Raw genomic sequence first — 16,138 nt, 5'->3', positions numbered from 1 at the left:
ACAATATTGTTCTTAAGAACCTTATCAACAATAATTCTCATATAATTTCTGAGTTTAATTTTTTCATTATACCAAATTTTAAATATAGTATTATCATCTCTCTAGTTTTTTTCCTATTCGTTTAGTCTTTTGTAAGCAAATAATATTTATTCTTCTTCTAATCAAATGACTATCAATTATCCTCTCTTCCAAAAATAGTATTCCTATATTTCAAATTACTAATCTAACTTATTGTACTTAGACTTACTTTTTTTATTTTTATTAGTTCAAAACACTAAAAGACTAAAGAGGTATTTCTCTCTCTAATAGGTGTGATGCCAAGTAGTAAAAAAATATCGGATATATATATATATATATATATATATATATATATATATATATATATAATAATAATAATAATAATAATAATAAATCTGACGGCTGGCATCACTTCATCAATTATTCCTATTAAAAGTAACTAATAAAAGCTAATGAAAATGCTCCAACTAAAGGGAAAGCGTCAGGGAAGGGAACGGATCCCTTCCAATTATTGTAAGGTTATTTGTCGCTATCAGAACTGTTTGATTCGGAATCGTTGGTGGGGCCCTGCCGTATCCGGCTATATACAGGAAGTTTAAAATTTCCACTGGGGTTCTTTTTGGAGAGGATCCACAGCCGAAAGGAAATCCATCCGGCCGAGTTGGTCATACCCATCGCTCTCTGTGGCTGTGGCGGACAACTCGTCCTTGTCATGGCCGTCTCACGAGCGTCTTCCGCTGCTGTTGCTGCTCCTCCGCCTCGTCTGCCGCCTGCTGCTGCGAAGAAGGGCTTCCTTCGCCGCGTTCTACCCTTCATCCTCACCGCCAATCTTGCTGTCGGAGGTCATCTCTCTCACTCTCGCTTTCGTGCTAATCTCCATCTCCATTCCCAAGCTTTACTTCTTCTCCCCCTCTCTGGAGGATTGAGAGCCGTTCGCGCTAAGATCACGGTCACTGCTCGTTCTTCACGATTCAAGGAAGTGAAACCTTGTTTAATTGCCTCCACGGTGTCTCGGATTTCTTGATCAGATCTTGCTAAGAGGAAAAAAGAGAAATCTTTCTCGCCAAAACATTGCAGTCATGTAAAAGATAGAAAATCTGAATCAAACTGGTCAATCTTGGAATGGCTAGTCTACTTTAATGTGTTCCGAAAGAACTAATTGTATCGGTGTATCCTAAATTCTAATTATAGAGAGGACCTACGATACTACTACGAAAGTTTCAAATATTTGGTGTCGGCTACATTGAGTTTTTGCCACCATTGAGATTAGTTAAAATCCATGTTCATGAGATCTGACACAGATTATCAGTGACCTAACGTAACCCTTCACCTTTTTCATCCGGGCTTGGGATCAGTATTAGTGGTGTTAGAGAGAACCTAAGAACGAGCATAAGAAATTAGTCTTGGAGATGAAGAGTTTACCAACAATTTTTAGATGGATCTAATCGATGCTGAGTTATAGATTGTTGCCTCAATCCGGAAATAACCTAAGAATGAGCATAAGAAATTAGTCTTGGAGATGAAGAGTTTACCAACAATTTTTAGATGATCTTATTGATGCTGAGTTTTAGATTGTTGCCTCAATCCGGAAATTGAGGCTCTTGAGCATTTTGAGTCTCAGAGTGGTACTAGTTGCGGATTTAATTTTCAGCATCAAAATCTTTCATATGATTTTTCTTAGAAAAAATAAAATATATTTTTATTCTATTAAATGGCATACATGACATTCACACATGGACTCGAATTTGGGACCTATCACTTTGTGCAACAATGCACTAACCAACCTGGATGTCTCAACAGAGACAAGTCTTTCATATGAATTGCAATTAGAGTCTTACATATTATCTTTAGCAATTTGCCCCTAATAATTTGATGCGTCAAAGCTTGCGTTGTGTGTGCAAGGTTTTCCTTCATCGGCATCAGAAGATTGTAGAAACCAAAATTTGCATGGTGATGAGACACATTCACCCTGAATCCATGCAACTTGTCTTTTTCTTTTCTCGCAAAGTATCTGCAACGTAAAAACTCTGTCATGTATCATATATTTTGATGGCCTTTTTAGGATTAATATTCTTTTCTTAAAATTTTATTTATGATTTTCTAATCCATACAATTTGTTTTTGAAAGCTTGTTTTTCTTATAATCTTCCTATTTTGATTTTTTATATATGTTCTTGTATACTATTTTGCAAGAAAATTTATAGTATTATATGGTTTTCTTGTTTTCTATATGCTTTCCTGGTGAAGTGCTCTATGTCTTACCTTATCAACTAAGATACACAGATGATTTGTCAGATAGTGATGTTTCATTCATTAGCAGGTTGATTGATGTACATTCTTCATAGTCATGCTTGGATCTTGTTGGCCTTTATCTGGATTCTGGCTGCTATTGTTTTGCTTGATCCTTTATTAAAGATACAAATTATTCATCGGAATTTGACAAGGTTAGATAAACAAGATATCCATTCAGGTGGTTTTAAGAGGCACCCTAACGTGTCAACCGTTGTGGACTCGCAACGTTTTGTGTACCGATGTTGGATTCTTATGATTATGAACTTGTGTCATCGTGGCTTGAAATGTAATTGGCTGCAGTACTCTGGAGTGGAATTTTCTTGTATTTTAAAGCCCATTGTTGCTAGTTTTGCTATACACATTAGTTTTGACATTTTCCCAGTAAAATGTAGTGTTGGTAACCTCAGTGGTATTGTTCCCAGTTGTCTGAAAGGACAAATCATGAGAAAGTATGCAGTTCATTTTTTCCATTGTGAAAATTGTTCCATCTTCCTTCCTAATTGGACCTGTTCACCTCTCTCTTTCTTCATCCATTTCTGAGCTAGCAAAATTGACCTGTGAGATAGCATCATCTCTCTTTATTTTTTTGTTATTGCTGGCTCTTTTGCATTTTGCGAATTGTGCTGACAGATTTTCTCCCTGCTATCATTGTATCTAAAGTTACAGACCATTAGATGACTGATAATGTTCATGTCTCTTGTTAGCCTAACTGCTGTTGTTGCATTTTGAAATACCCATTCTTCATTACCGTTCGGTTTCAGAAATTTCCTCAATTTTGAATCAGTTAAAAATGTTGGTCCTCGCAACAGAAAATATATGTAGACATTCTGAAATGCTTACATTTTCAAGGGAGCATATGATAACTTCACTTTGAAAACATGTATAGGCATGAGGATTTAACATCATGTGATTTTTTCTTAATGGCAATTTGGAATGTTTGATCACCTTGCATGGTTTATATTGTCATTTTGAAATCCCTTGTACATTATCACTCTCAGATTTGATCAACCTTTTCAACTCTTATTAAGTAAAGTAATTGTGAAAGCAACAATTGGCAATCTGCGCCAGTGTCCTTTTTATTTTGTTTCTTTTCAAATATTTACAAGCTATAAATGGTATTCATTTATGAACCCGATCATTTCATTGTGGGGCGATTCAGAGGCATTATTCTTGAATTGCAGAAATCCCTTGAAAGCAACAAGTTAGTCATGATAAAAATGATGGTTCAAAATGTTGAACATATATACTTCTAATCCATGGTTCTCTTCCTCGATTTAACAATCCTCTTCATGCAGTATACGCCTTTCTTAGCACATCAAAGAATGAGTCAGTTGAGAAGGATGCAGAGGTTGCGGGAGAGGTTCCGGCTGCCCCAGTAGCTGCCACCGAATCTGTGATTCCTGATGAGAAACCTGTTGCTGGACCTATTCCAGCACCCATGAAGGTTCTGCCTCCTATGGCAGAACAGGAGCAGCGAGAACTCTTTAAGTGGATGCTGGAGGAGAAGAGGAAAGTGAAACCGAGTGATCGGGCCGAGAAGAAAAAAATTGATGATGAGAAGGCTCTCCTCAAGCAGTTTATTGGAGCAAAATCTATTCCCAGCATATAAAAAGCCTCATCTTTCATGAATCCTTGAGCATGTTGTTGTGCTTCAACCAAGCATTGTGTCATGTTATCCTAATACTTTTTCTGCGATTCCGGCAGTACCGTGTAAGCTGATTCTTTTGCACTGAAGTTTCAAAGGTGCTGCCTTGGATCAAATCTGTGCAAATATGTTCCCTGTTGTGATCATAATTGATAGACCTCTTGTTTTGGATACTACTTTCTACCAATGAGTTGCTTGTGTTAGAACAAGCTCTGTACCGTCCGGATGTTCCAATAATTACAGAAAATGATCAAAGTTTGAGTATTGAAAATTTTCCTTTGGATTCAACCTTTTTTGACACATCTTTTCTCGATGCATAAACACTAGACAGCACTGATTGAAATCTTAAGTGTCTTGCTCAGTTGTTACTAATGGACATTTCAGAAGCTTGAATCATGAGACTGTGAGATCCTTCTTTTGCTTGCTATCCTCTGTTTCCATTCAATTATCCATCTCTATGATCAGGAAACAAGAAGTTTGACTGTGCCAGACAAATTCATACGGATTATACGTTGCTCGAACCAAGTCAACGCCACATCATATGTGTACATATATCGGACGAAGTCTTTGACCTGTGATTTGAGTAGTAGATCACTCCAGTTGGGTGCTACTGAAACCACAAAGATATTTACATTATCCCCAAGAAAAGGAAATCTTGAGCTTCTCTCTTACATCCTCTTTGAGAGAAATATGCTAATCTTTTAAGGTATTCATGCTGGTATTTACATGGATTGATGTTGAGCAAAGGAGGAGGTAAATATACGCTGGCCAGGAGATAACAATGCTCTCGGATCATATCTCATCTTCCTCTCCACAAACACATCCCATTTCGCCCCGAAATGCTTCCTCCAGTCCGCAAGAGACGTGTAATGAGGCAAGTACTGTCTGTAGCTTATTCCGGCGTCGTCGCAGAACCGCAGTATCTCCTCGTTTTGCTCCTCCAAATTCTTCCACCCGTCCATGCCGGACCGCAACAGCCCTATCGCGTAGAACACCTCTTCGTCGGGAACGACGGCCGACGTCCTCTGATCCCACCTGCAACCACCACACTCTCGTCATGTGCATGTGGAAATGAGTTTGATGCATGAAGAAGTCGTACGCACTTGTTCCTGTTCATGGCGCAGATTAGGATCGGACCCACCGAGTTGTTGTGCTTGAGGATGCTCTTGAAGACCCCTCGATCGAACTCCAGTATTCTGGACCTGGGGATCAACATGTTGAGCCACGGATGGGGCACGTTCCAGAGGCCCCTGGACTGAAGCTTCGTCTCTCCTTCCCGCACTCGGTTGAGGAAGTGCATGTAGCTGACATCGTTCCTGAACTCGAACCCTGGCAAGTACCTCAGATCATCCATCACCGATCTGAGTTCCTGGCAACAGGAAGCATCGAACAGGTTCCAAATTCAACATCAGAACGAAGGAATTCTACATTTCCAACATCGGTTTACCACCTGATCGATGGAAGATGCCGTAGCGTGGTCATAGTACTTGGCTCCTTCCAAGCAGTAGACTGCACCATACTGTGCTGCCAACCTTGAGATCCTTGTGATATCCTCTTCTACATAGAACGATGATCTCCAGTTATTGGTGAGGCTATCGGCCATTATCACCGAACCTTCTACGTAGTTGAACCCCTTCTTCTTCTCCGGTGAAATCAGTCTCTCCTGATCGCTGGTGAAAGCTGCAAAGTCTTTGTAGATCAGCCGCACCCATCTTACCTGCAGGATCGAAACTCACTGAATGGGACCACGTTTCTTGCACTCATCTGGATCGATGCATGCGTACCATTGTTGGAGCTGGCTCTATGGCGATCCGAGCTCTCGTGATGATCCCGAACTGGGCCAGACCTCCCAGAACTGCAAAGAACAGGTCTGCTTCGTGCTGCTCCGAGCATGTCACCGTCTCTCCCTTTCCTGATCGACATGATCATTCGTTCCCGAACGTTACAGATGGAACAGTGGATGATTAGGTGAAGCAGAGGAGAAATGATTCGTACCGGTGATGACATCCAGTTCATACACGTTGGAGATCTGGGGACCATACAGGAAGGTCTGGCCACTGATGCCGGCATTCGAGAGGGTGCCGCCCACGGTGAGGTACAAGTAGTCGGTCCAGGAGCGGGGTGCAAGCCCATGCTTCATGGTCTCCCGCAGGACGTCGATCCATAACTGCTCGCCACCGGCGTCCACATAGCTCGGCCGGCACCCTTCCCCGCACACACGTATCCGACCCTGGCCGTCGCCCCTCAGCGCACCCATGTCGACCACCACGCCGTCGCGGGCAAGCGCCTGCCCCCTGACCGAGTGGCCACGGCCTCGCGGGGCTATCCCGAAGGGCCGAGCCGACGCGTACGAGAACCCCACCAACGCCGCTATGTCGCGGTCCGACGACGGGCGGAACACCGCCGCGGGAACGGCTCGCGTAATCAGCCCGAAGTCTGTGGAAGCGCGGTCGACGGCCTCGGGGTCGACGCACACCGTGGAATTCAGCTTCAGGGAGTGGATCTCCTGGAGCAATGAAACAGCAGGCCCCGGCTTGTGCTGCCCAACTATGGACAGCAGGCCGCCCACAAGGAACACGACCACCACCGAGGAGAACATGAAGCTAGTCCTGGGCAAGAAGATCATCGTCCTGTGATATGTTTGTCGTCGATCTCAGAGAGAGAGAGAGAGAGAGAGAGAGAGAGAGAGAGTGTGTGTGTGTGGAGTAGAGGGTGAGGATGGCTTGTCATATAAAAGGCGAAGAGGAACGTGGGGAGAGATCTGTAGGGGTGCAAAGAAGATCTTTGGGGCTGGTCTTTTCCTGTACTATGTGGGGAGATGATACAAGAAAACAACAGTAGAAAGAAATAAAAAGGAAACTGAGGAGAGCAGTGGGCCGTCGACTTCTTTTGTTTGGTAGTCTCCGCAAATGGGGGAGAGAGAGAGCGAGAGAGAGAGAGAGAGAGGCCTATGAACAATGAAGAAGGTGGAGTCCATGGATTCGTAGAGAGAGAGAGAGAGAGAGAGGCCTATGAACAATGAAGAAGGTGGAGTCCATGGATTCGTATTGGCGGTATTAGGGGTGTTTAAATTTAATCGAAAATTTAAATCAAATTAATTAATTTGGTCCAAATTGATTTATTAATAATTTGACTTTAAAGATTATATATTTTTTCTAATTTGAGAGAATTTTTTATTTAATTGACCGATTTAGATTGAATAGAACTGATCTTAATTTAAAAATATTAATCCAATTGGTAAATATTTTGATAAAATTATAAATTTAAATCCTAAAAAAATTAAAATTCTGATGGTCATGACAAAAGATTCATTTATTCGATCTTAAATAATTAATATTTATGATTTTATTATTATTGTATGATAGATATTTGGTGATCAAACAAAGATTAGTGTTTTTTGTTCTAATTAAATATCTAATTATTCGGATTCCAATCTACTCTAACAAGAAAGAAGATGGTGGCACGTCCCGCAGTTGACGCCACCGCTTGCAAGCGTGCATCATTTTGACTTTGACTTTCTTAAAGGCACAGCAATCATCACATTTGTCAAACCTGACATGGTTTCATGTTTCCTGGGTGTAGGTTGACTCTACTCATGGAGTTGACTTTGAGAAGAGGCATTTTTTGTGTGTGGCTGGTCAATTAATATGATAGATTCACCGAATCCTATCCGCCGCCCGAGCGTCGAAGTGCTCAGCTCGGTGATGAGAGTCACGAACTTTGTCTCAGATCACACGCTCTGATCCATCAAAGTTTCATGTATGCTACGGAGCAATCATTGACTTGTTTATTCAAACCGTAAAATACTGTTTATTGACTTAATCTTATGTAATCGCCACAAGTCAAATTTGGGATTGTTCTTGAACATCTTCTTCATCGATCGTCAAGATGATGGCGTGCTAAAAAGGTGTTTTTTGAGGGACAAGCGAAAGAAAAAGTCTTCGAAGCTAAGCGTTTTAGACTGCCTTTTAAAAGATTTATTATTGAGATGACTTTTCCTTCTCCAATTTCTTATCCTTTCTCTTGCATTTTTAAGAGATTCTTTAAGACGAAAAGATTTCTTATCATTCGATCACATCAATATCCAAAATCCTATTTCATAGTCAGCATGAAGAGATGGATAGAGGACTTGATATAAAAATAATACTAATAATAATTATTATTATAATAAAAAATTGTTCTGAATCGAATTTGAATGACAGTTATTCAACTAAAAAATATATATATAAATACTTTTTATAAAAAACAAATTTGTCACTTTCAAAGCTTAATTGGAGGATATTTTAATTATATATATATATATATATATATATATATATATATATATATATTATAATATACATGATCATCATCATCATCATCATCATCTTCTTCTTCTTCTGCGCTTGTGCTTTGGTTGCTGTAACGAAGTCCCGCAGCCAGTGGCATATGGCCGTCGACCTTCTCACCTCCATGTGTCGTGGGCCAACATCTTCGCAACTTGTCTTAGAACTAGAAGAAAGCTCCTCTGTGTTTTCACTCCAAACCCACACATTGCAGGTGATCGGAGGAGTCTCATCTCCCCCACCACCGGGAAGGTGTGCCGACAACCAGTCGTCACCACGAAAGCCTCCATTTGCGCAGGGCTCGAATGCTAACCCCTGTTTTCTTCTACTTTTCGAGGTAGATCCAGCAGATGAAAGGGGACTGCAATTGCCCATGGGGTCCAACAAGAGATAGCTTCAAAAGAAGAGCCCTCTTTGATCGCCATGGACGACCGACTCGGTTTCCATCATGCTGGGATCTAACACTACAACCCGCGGAGCGTAGCGAGCACAGAGCAGACCCTGTGAAACAGGTGACAGAGAAAGTTAGCCTTTAGTCTTGTCTTGCTCGAAACAAACTAAAATGGAGGAGGAAAACAAAAGCACATCGGAATACTACGTCATACGCTTTCCTGCCAACTCCATCAGCTGCTACTCGTAACATTCATGTTGGATTGTCATCAGTACCACAATGGACTCAATCATTGCAGGCCAAGCTCTGTTCATCCACGTTACTTATGCCATCTTTTCAAGTAGGAAAATGTTATCTGGATTGCAATCTGCAATGATCAGAGACAGAGCATCCAGCTGATAGCTGCCATGACCTATTAGTAGCTGCTGTCAAATCTCATAAGTCAGTGCCTACCATAGTCACTAGAGGAGGTGGGTATTAAAAACCATTCGAACAGAGGAGGAGAAGATGACTTTTGAGTTTGGATAAGACGTTGAGGAGATAAGATGACCTCTTTGTTCTGCAGTGAAGCCAACTTGCTGTCGATTTGTCGAATCATTGAAACTTTTGGTTGCATTCTGATGCATGTACTGTTAATCGATCTCCAAAACAAATCTTCACCTTTACTACCACAATCAGATGCACGCTTCTTGCAGAACCACATTGATGTAGGAAGACCCTTAGCAGAACCGATCCATGTGAATCTTTGCGTCGGTCCATAATCACACTTCGAGGCCAAGCCGGCAACAATGTCACCTGCTGCAGATAGATAGCTTCGTTGTGCCGGAGCGCACGTGCATGGAAGCAAGCCGGCCATGATGGGAGGATGGTGTCGCTGGTCTCAAAGATCTCACATGTCGGTCGATGCACAGGAATAGGTCTCGAAGGAAGAGACATGGGAGATGGATACTTTGAGATCCCCTTGGGGATCAGAGCCTGCAGGTGATGGATCACATGTCTCCGACATCCAATCCATTCGCAGCTTTGTCTCACCCCTTGCATCCCATCGAAAGAGCTCCTGTGACGGCTTTCCCGTCTGATCATTTTGCAGGAGAACCTACTTTTGCGGTGGATTTGTTCATGAGGAGGGGATCAAAAGTTTCTTCTGTGTCCTCAATGAGGTTCCAGCTTCTGATGCCACTTTTCGCCTCAGGCTTGATGAGACAGCTCACAAAGATATGCCTGAGCCGTGGAGCTCACTGGATCAGATCAATGCTGGTACTAAGAAATCTTTCTACTATTTCTCGGGCACTGCAAAATCTTATCTTCTTTCCTCTGGTGCAAGTGGGTTTTTTTGGTCATCTCCTTCCAACTTTTGGAAAGAGAGGAAGGAAGGGACCGTTTTTGGACCCCCTCTCGGTTCCACTAGAGAAAAGCTTCACAGGAGTTGCTTTGGCTACCAGGAGATACTTGGTTCTCCGTCAACAACAGACCATGTCAGCCGACCACCTTTATCTTCATCTCTTTGCATCACTGACAACATGAAGAAGGAACACTCGAACACATGTTTTGATTAGACAAAATACGATTCCAAGTTTGGTTTAGAAAACAGAACCTGTGACTGAGTGATGCTTTAGAGTGCTCTCTTTCTCCATGTCGATGTCCTCGATCTGATTCATCTGGGTATCCAAGAAACTACCATGTAATCCATCCGGACAAACCATCAGCAACTTAATCTGGTGAAGTACAGACTGTTTGCGAAGCCCACATTGCAAAACCAGGCAGCTTTCATGAGTTCTTTCTCAAGGAGAAGACAGAGAGTAGAAAAATGTGAGAGAAGAGCAGAGGATTCATTGCAAGGTAAGACATTAAGCATGAACAACATTCCAAGCACTTATTCCTGCTAATTAAATATGCTAATAGATGTGAAGCACAGCCTTGTGAACCTCATTCATGTCAATACAGTGTAAAAAATTCACAGTTTCCAAAAAAACTCTAGTTCATGAAACTTCAGGGTTTGAGATGCAATTGTGACCTTCATTAGGTCAGACAGATCAATGATAATTGATCATTGACAATAAACATAAACCATAGTATTTCTTGTGAGCCTACATTTGTTTCCTTGTATCTTGAGAATATACTGTATATATCATTTTATTACCAAGTCAAGGCTCATCAGTCTTGATGATATGCTACTACCTGTATCAACAACAGCAAACCATAGACCCACTGCTCTTCTTGATTTCAATGTTTTCTTGTGTGCTGCACTAAAATTGCTGATTTGCAATTTGAGTGATCAGGACTCAAGTAACATAAATAATCTCTCTTCAAGACCATGGACATTGATACAACCCAGATCCTACACTAATGAGATCCTCATGGACTGGTTTTTAGTCACAAAAACCTCTTTGCTAGCAAAGGTAACTAGGTTAGAGACATGAATCCACCACAGATCCTACATCAATGGAATCCTCATGCACCAAAGCCTCTCTCATGTATTCTTGCAGAAACTATCAAACCTTCAACTAAAACTTCCTACTTTGCAGTGCTGATGAGAAATTAGCCCTAACAATTGCAAAACCAAAAAATGTGTCAAGAAACATCACCAACATAAATGTCAAGATAGAAAGAACCACTTATTACACAAACAATCTGGTGTTTGGAAATAGGTGACAGAACAAGCCATGCATATATAGCCTGTGTGCAAAGGCCATACTGTATGGAAATAGGTGACAAAACCCAAAGCATCAATAGCATTGCTGGTTAATGACCTTAGAGATGGCTATTACCCAAGATTGATCATTTGAGAATTAAAATAACTACACCCCCCCCACCCCAAAATAATAAAATTGCTGACAATCAAACTAGTAATAAGGCTCCAAGTGATGAAAATATAGCATAAGGTGCTTCCCCAGCAAACCCCTGCAATATATGTCTGTTTTACCAGAGATGTGATTAATGATAAACCCTCAGTCCTCTGCTCATGAAAGGTAAACATACTCTTAGAAAATTCTGTCCAAGAGTTTGTATGATGCAATTACTGGGAATCATAAATTGGCTTGGTGCAGTGATCAATACCAGTCTACAAAGCAACTTAAGAGAGCAGAGGAAAACACTGAGCTAACATTTTCCAACCTCAGATCAAGCACTATTATTCTATGGAGCAATGCATATCTGAAGTAGAACTGTGATTTGTTTGTCAACAATTCAAAAATCCAAATTGACCTTTTTTACCACATGAAATGGACAGAGTCCTATTACTCCTATAAGAACCTGATTGGGGCTAAGTAGGCTGAATCAAAGCTAAAAGTTTTGCTCCTTTGATAATAAGTACATTTTGGTGCTAGACAAAAAGACATTAACTCAACAATGTATGTTTACCTCAGATAAATAGCTACAAAAAGAAGCAATAAAGCAGGAAGGAAGCACAGCAATACAGAGAATGGGTTGTAAACTACAAGACAGTAATCTCTTGAAAGCATGATTACTCTAATAACGGACACTGCACAGGACAAATGAAACCATTCTTCGATGCTAATATCACTAAACCTCTTGGAAGTCGAGACCGTCCTTTGAGCGCCAAGACGATCCAAGATTATGATTCAAGCAAGATGTTGGTTCGATCAAGGAACAAGATTTCTTTATCAAGCAAGAAAACCCTTGCGGCGGATTGGAGTGGCCATCGACGACGCCGCTGCTGGAGGATGGAATGCGGCAATCAACGATCGAGCAAGGAAGCGTCGAGGTCCGGGGTAACTGTCGGCTCGCCGTCTGCTCCGGAAGGGAAGGGAACGGCAGCGACCATGGGATTGCTGTGGCCTCCGCCCGTGGCTTGCGTCGAGGAGCGAGGAAACATGGGATTGTTCGAGGCAGTTGGATATCCGACCCGATTACCCGGATCCGATAAATAGGAGTTTTATCCTTATGTAGAGGCTGTGACAAGCAGCGAGGCGGTTAGAGATCCGACCCGATTACCCGAGTTCGATAATTACGTCAACCAAGAGAGAGAGAGAGAGAGAGAGGGGCAGGAAGCTGTCGCCTTTCTTCTCCATCATCGTTGTCGTCTTCGTCTCATCATCTTCGGGAACAAGTGCGGAAATGCTCGGCGGTTAAGGCAACGATGACGGGCGTCCGTCGGCGTCGACGGTGGTGGCCATCGACAAAGACAAGAACAGCCAGCAGGCGGTGAAACGGACCGTCGACCATGTTCTCCATGGCAACGACGCCCTCATCCTCGTTCACGTCGAAGCCAAGCCCAACCAAAGGTACCCTTCCCTCTTTACTCGCTCACACAACACCTAGTTCACCTCACCTAACACCTTCTTCTTCCGTCCTCTGCTCCTGCTACGTTGCCGATGAATCATTGTTGACGGGTGCTGCAGCCGAAACCAACTCGGACGCCGCCCGGGAACAGTCGGAGAATGAGATATCACAATTGTTTCTCCCCTACAGGGGATGATACGCTCGGAAAGGGGTGGGTAACCTTTCAGGTCTACTCTTTCTCTTGCTCCAAATCGATCAGCAAACAAAACCTTCAAAGCTCAGAGCTGCGTGATCTTTGTCGATGGTCTTCAGGAGCAGATGCGGAGGTAGTTCTGGAAGACAGTGATATCTCCAAGGCCATCATCGACTACATCAACGCAAACTACGTCCACGACATCGTTGTTGGTGCCTCCAGCAGAAATGCACCGTCGAAGTATCTACGTTTCTCCGAAGCCTCTGCATTGCAAACCTTGTAATCCATGGAATTATTGTTGTGACGAAGACAAAGAAGTCTCTGCTTTCATTTTGCCGGAAGTTTAGGAATCCTGACGTACTTACATACGTAACCAAACTGGCACCAGAGTTTTGTGCAGTGTATGCCATATCGAAAGGGAAGCCGACAACCGTACGGACGGCGAGAACTCCACCTACTACCGCTGTTCTTCCTCCGCAGTCGCCCGTTTCGGCCAACTCTCAACTCTCAGATCCTGATGACTCAATCAAGTAAGTCGCGCTAAGAAAATAGTAAGATGGACAACGGAAGCTTTGAGGACCGCACCTTCCGGTGAGGCAAGGTTGCTGCTGAGATCGCCACCGCTATGCTCTTTCTGCACCAGGCCAAGCCAGAGCCGCTAGTTCATCGGGACCTCAAGCCAGCCAACATCCTCCTCGACCGCAACTACTTGAGAAAGATGAGCAACGTCGGCCTGGCGCGCCTGGTCCCGCCGTCGGTCGCCAACCAAGTCAGCCGGTACCTGATGACATCCACCGCCGGCACCTTTTGCTACATCAACCCGGAGTACCAGCAGACGGGCATGCTCGGCACTAAATCCGACATATACTCATTCGGCATCCTGCTTCTCCAGATCATCACCGCCAACCCGCCGATGGGCCTCACGCATCCGGTGGAGAGAGCCATCGAGAGGGGAACCTTCATGGAGATGCTCGACGCCACCGTGAAGGACTGGCCAGTGGAGGAGACGCTCGGGTTCGCCAAGCTCGCTCTGAAGTGTGCAGAATTGAGGAGGAAGGACCGGCCGGATCTTGGGAAGGTGGTGCTGCCGGAGTTGAACCGGCTGAGGAATCTTGGGCATGCTTATGAATCTAGCTCCATCGGCAGCGACGGCACTGCCACCAGCAGAAGCAGCTACTGCAGCAACGGGCAACACAGTTACGGCGAGCCAGATCTCTCGTCAATCCGTTTTCGTAGGCATCACCATTACAAATGCCACGCTTAGCTGAAGCTTCACATCAGATGCTAATGGAAGTTCGTGCTGGTTTCTGCTGACCACGAGATGACGATGAGCAAACCAAACGTGGGGACGCCACGGAAGTCTATGACGGACACAGTGGAGAGCTGAGGGAAGAGGGCGTCTGAATCTAGGACGAAGCTCAGGGCACAATCGGGCCTGCATCGGTGCATGGACATGTCGAAAGGAGCTGGTAATTACACATTACATCTAATTGCTCTCTCCATGGACATGACAGAACACTCGGCTATTACGAGTGACGGCACAATAATGCTTCAGTAGTAATCATCAGAAAGAAATGATTGGAGAAGACAAAAGCATCCTAATCGTGTACAAATAGATACATTAAGAGATGTTAATGATCCATTAGTCTTTGGACGACCAAAATCACCCCTGAAATTTTCAGGGGTGTTTCAGTCGTACTACAGCTATTTTACCGGTCACTGGCGCCTTCAAATCCGACTCTTTGACTCGTGCCGTGAGTCTTCCCTACTGGTAATCACTTCGTCCACGTCAGGGTCGTCAAATGTGGGCCCCTGCTACTTCCTCTACTGGTTACGGTGGCCGCAGTTGAAGGTAAGAGACCGCTGACCACGTGGTCACGTGATTCGTTCGTCCGGCTGCGCGAAGTATGGGATCCGATTCGGTGAAGTTTCTTATCGTGGCCACGTGGTGAGCATCCAGCAGGAGAGAGGACTGTCCTCGGAACACGCGGACCCGATGGGACTGGGGCCCGCAACCGTGCAGCGAAAACGTGAGCAGCCGCGGGCCCCACACAGAGAAGAGGAACACGCGCGCTCTCGCGGGGCCCTTCCGCGGTACGAGAAGGGACACGTGTCGAGACGAGCCCACAAGAGAGAGTTTCTGGGGGATTCGGTACAAAGGGATTGGATCCAACAGGCCGTTTCACGCTCTCACATCGGCTTCCTCGGACATGTCTCTCTCTCTCTCCGTCTCGCTCTGCTGTGCATCTCTTGTTTGTCAAAGTTCCACATCTCCTTCTCATTATCGAGACAATGGAGCCTCCATCAGATCCAGGGAACTGAGACAATGCCGAGCACCCCCACCGGAGCGTTTTCTTGTGCAATAGAGATGATAATTCCAAGGTTCTCGATTTCGCCCACCCCCTCCTTTTGTCCTGCTTATATTCTACCTCTCAGCAGTGAGATTCGTTTTGGGGAACATAACCACACAGCAATTCCTTTCCTTTATCTTCTTTGGGTGTATGCTGGTGAGTGCCCTGATTGAGTAGGGGGACTGCCTCGATTTGTTTGGGTTGCTTGTAATTGTTGTTTCCGGTCTAATATAATCCTTCCTCTGATACAGGAAGGGGGTTGGTTGGATGGTGCTGTCATGGTCTCTGGGGCACGGGAGGCAACGCCGCGTGACCCGTGAATTAGAGAGTGACGAGGCCGCGGCGGCAGGAACGGATCTTCGACAAGGTTAGGGATGTGCGCGTGACTCGTGAGGTCGACACGCGCCACGTCTCGCAGTGACTGGCTTCACCGCGACCACAGCGCTTGTGGGGGAGGTGGGGGAGTGGATGGATGAGATGCCTCCCGCGCTTTCTTTGCCATCCGGGGTAGGCATTTCGCTCTGCGACGCTGCAGTCGAGATCGCTCATCGCAAACGAACTGCCGAAGAAGCTGAGCACCTCCTCTCGGGTCCCATGGCAGCATCGGGTTCTGATTCGGTCGGTGTTGTTGAGCAAATCGAGGCGGCAGCGCCGACGGCTGCTTTGGAGGAGGACGGGGGCG

At 44.3% G+C, this 16,138-nt stretch overlaps 4 protein-coding genes across 6 annotated transcripts in view; 3 read left to right on the top strand and 1 right to left on the bottom strand.

The window, feature by feature from the left end:
- Window positions 1–438: 438 nt before the first annotated feature.
- LOC135633036 (uncharacterized) lies at window positions 439–4,130 on the top strand. Its single transcript, XM_065142085.1, has 2 exons — window positions 439–860; window positions 3,605–4,130. Exons 1-2 carry the CDS (start codon window positions 731–733, stop codon window positions 3,916–3,918), a joined length of 444 nt encoding a protein of 147 aa, XP_064998157.1. The 5' UTR covers window positions 439–730; the 3' UTR covers window positions 3,919–4,130.
- Window positions 4,131–4,568: 438 nt separating this feature from the next.
- On the bottom strand, window positions 4,569–6,615 carry LOC103979527 (cytokinin dehydrogenase 6-like). Its single transcript, XM_009395700.3, has 5 exons — window positions 5,950–6,615; window positions 5,739–5,866; window positions 5,405–5,671; window positions 5,058–5,323; window positions 4,569–4,989 (listed from the first exon to the last, which is right to left on the bottom strand). Exons 1-5 carry the CDS (start codon window positions 6,578–6,580, stop codon window positions 4,677–4,679), a joined length of 1,605 nt encoding a protein of 534 aa, XP_009393975.2. The 5' UTR covers window positions 6,581–6,615; the 3' UTR covers window positions 4,569–4,676.
- Window positions 6,616–13,730: 7,115 nt separating this feature from the next.
- Window positions 13,731–14,369, top strand: LOC135632902 (U-box domain-containing protein 34-like). The gene has a single exon (XM_065141760.1). The coding sequence runs from the start codon at window positions 13,731–13,733 to the stop codon at window positions 14,367–14,369; it is 639 nt and encodes a 212-aa protein (XP_064997832.1).
- Window positions 14,370–15,294: 925 nt separating this feature from the next.
- The window catches only part of LOC135580887 (probable protein phosphatase 2C 6), a 5,116-nt gene continuing 4,272 nt past the window's right edge, over window positions 15,295–16,138 (top strand). For 2 of the 3 annotated variants that reach the window (XM_065144547.1, XM_065144546.1), the window contains exons 1-2: window positions 15,295–15,612; window positions 15,708–16,138. The exon at window positions 15,708–16,138 is cut by the window's right edge and continues 539 nt beyond it. In XM_065144547.1, coding sequence (XP_065000619.1) covers window positions 15,925–16,138 — 214 coding nt within the window. In that variant the 5' untranslated portion in view covers window positions 15,295–15,612; window positions 15,708–15,924. The remainder of the gene's footprint in view (window positions 15,613–15,707) is intronic. The other variant, XM_065144548.1, reaches the window with a different exon arrangement.

Source organism: Musa acuminata, chromosome BXJ3-3 (assembly GCF_036884655.1).
Source record: "Musa acuminata AAA Group cultivar baxijiao chromosome BXJ3-3, Cavendish_Baxijiao_AAA, whole genome shotgun sequence".
NCBI classification, from domain to species: Eukaryota; Viridiplantae; Streptophyta; class Magnoliopsida; order Zingiberales; family Musaceae; genus Musa; species Musa acuminata.
Note: the sequence above shows the minus strand (reverse complement) of the source record. Positions and strands in the feature narration are given on the sequence as shown.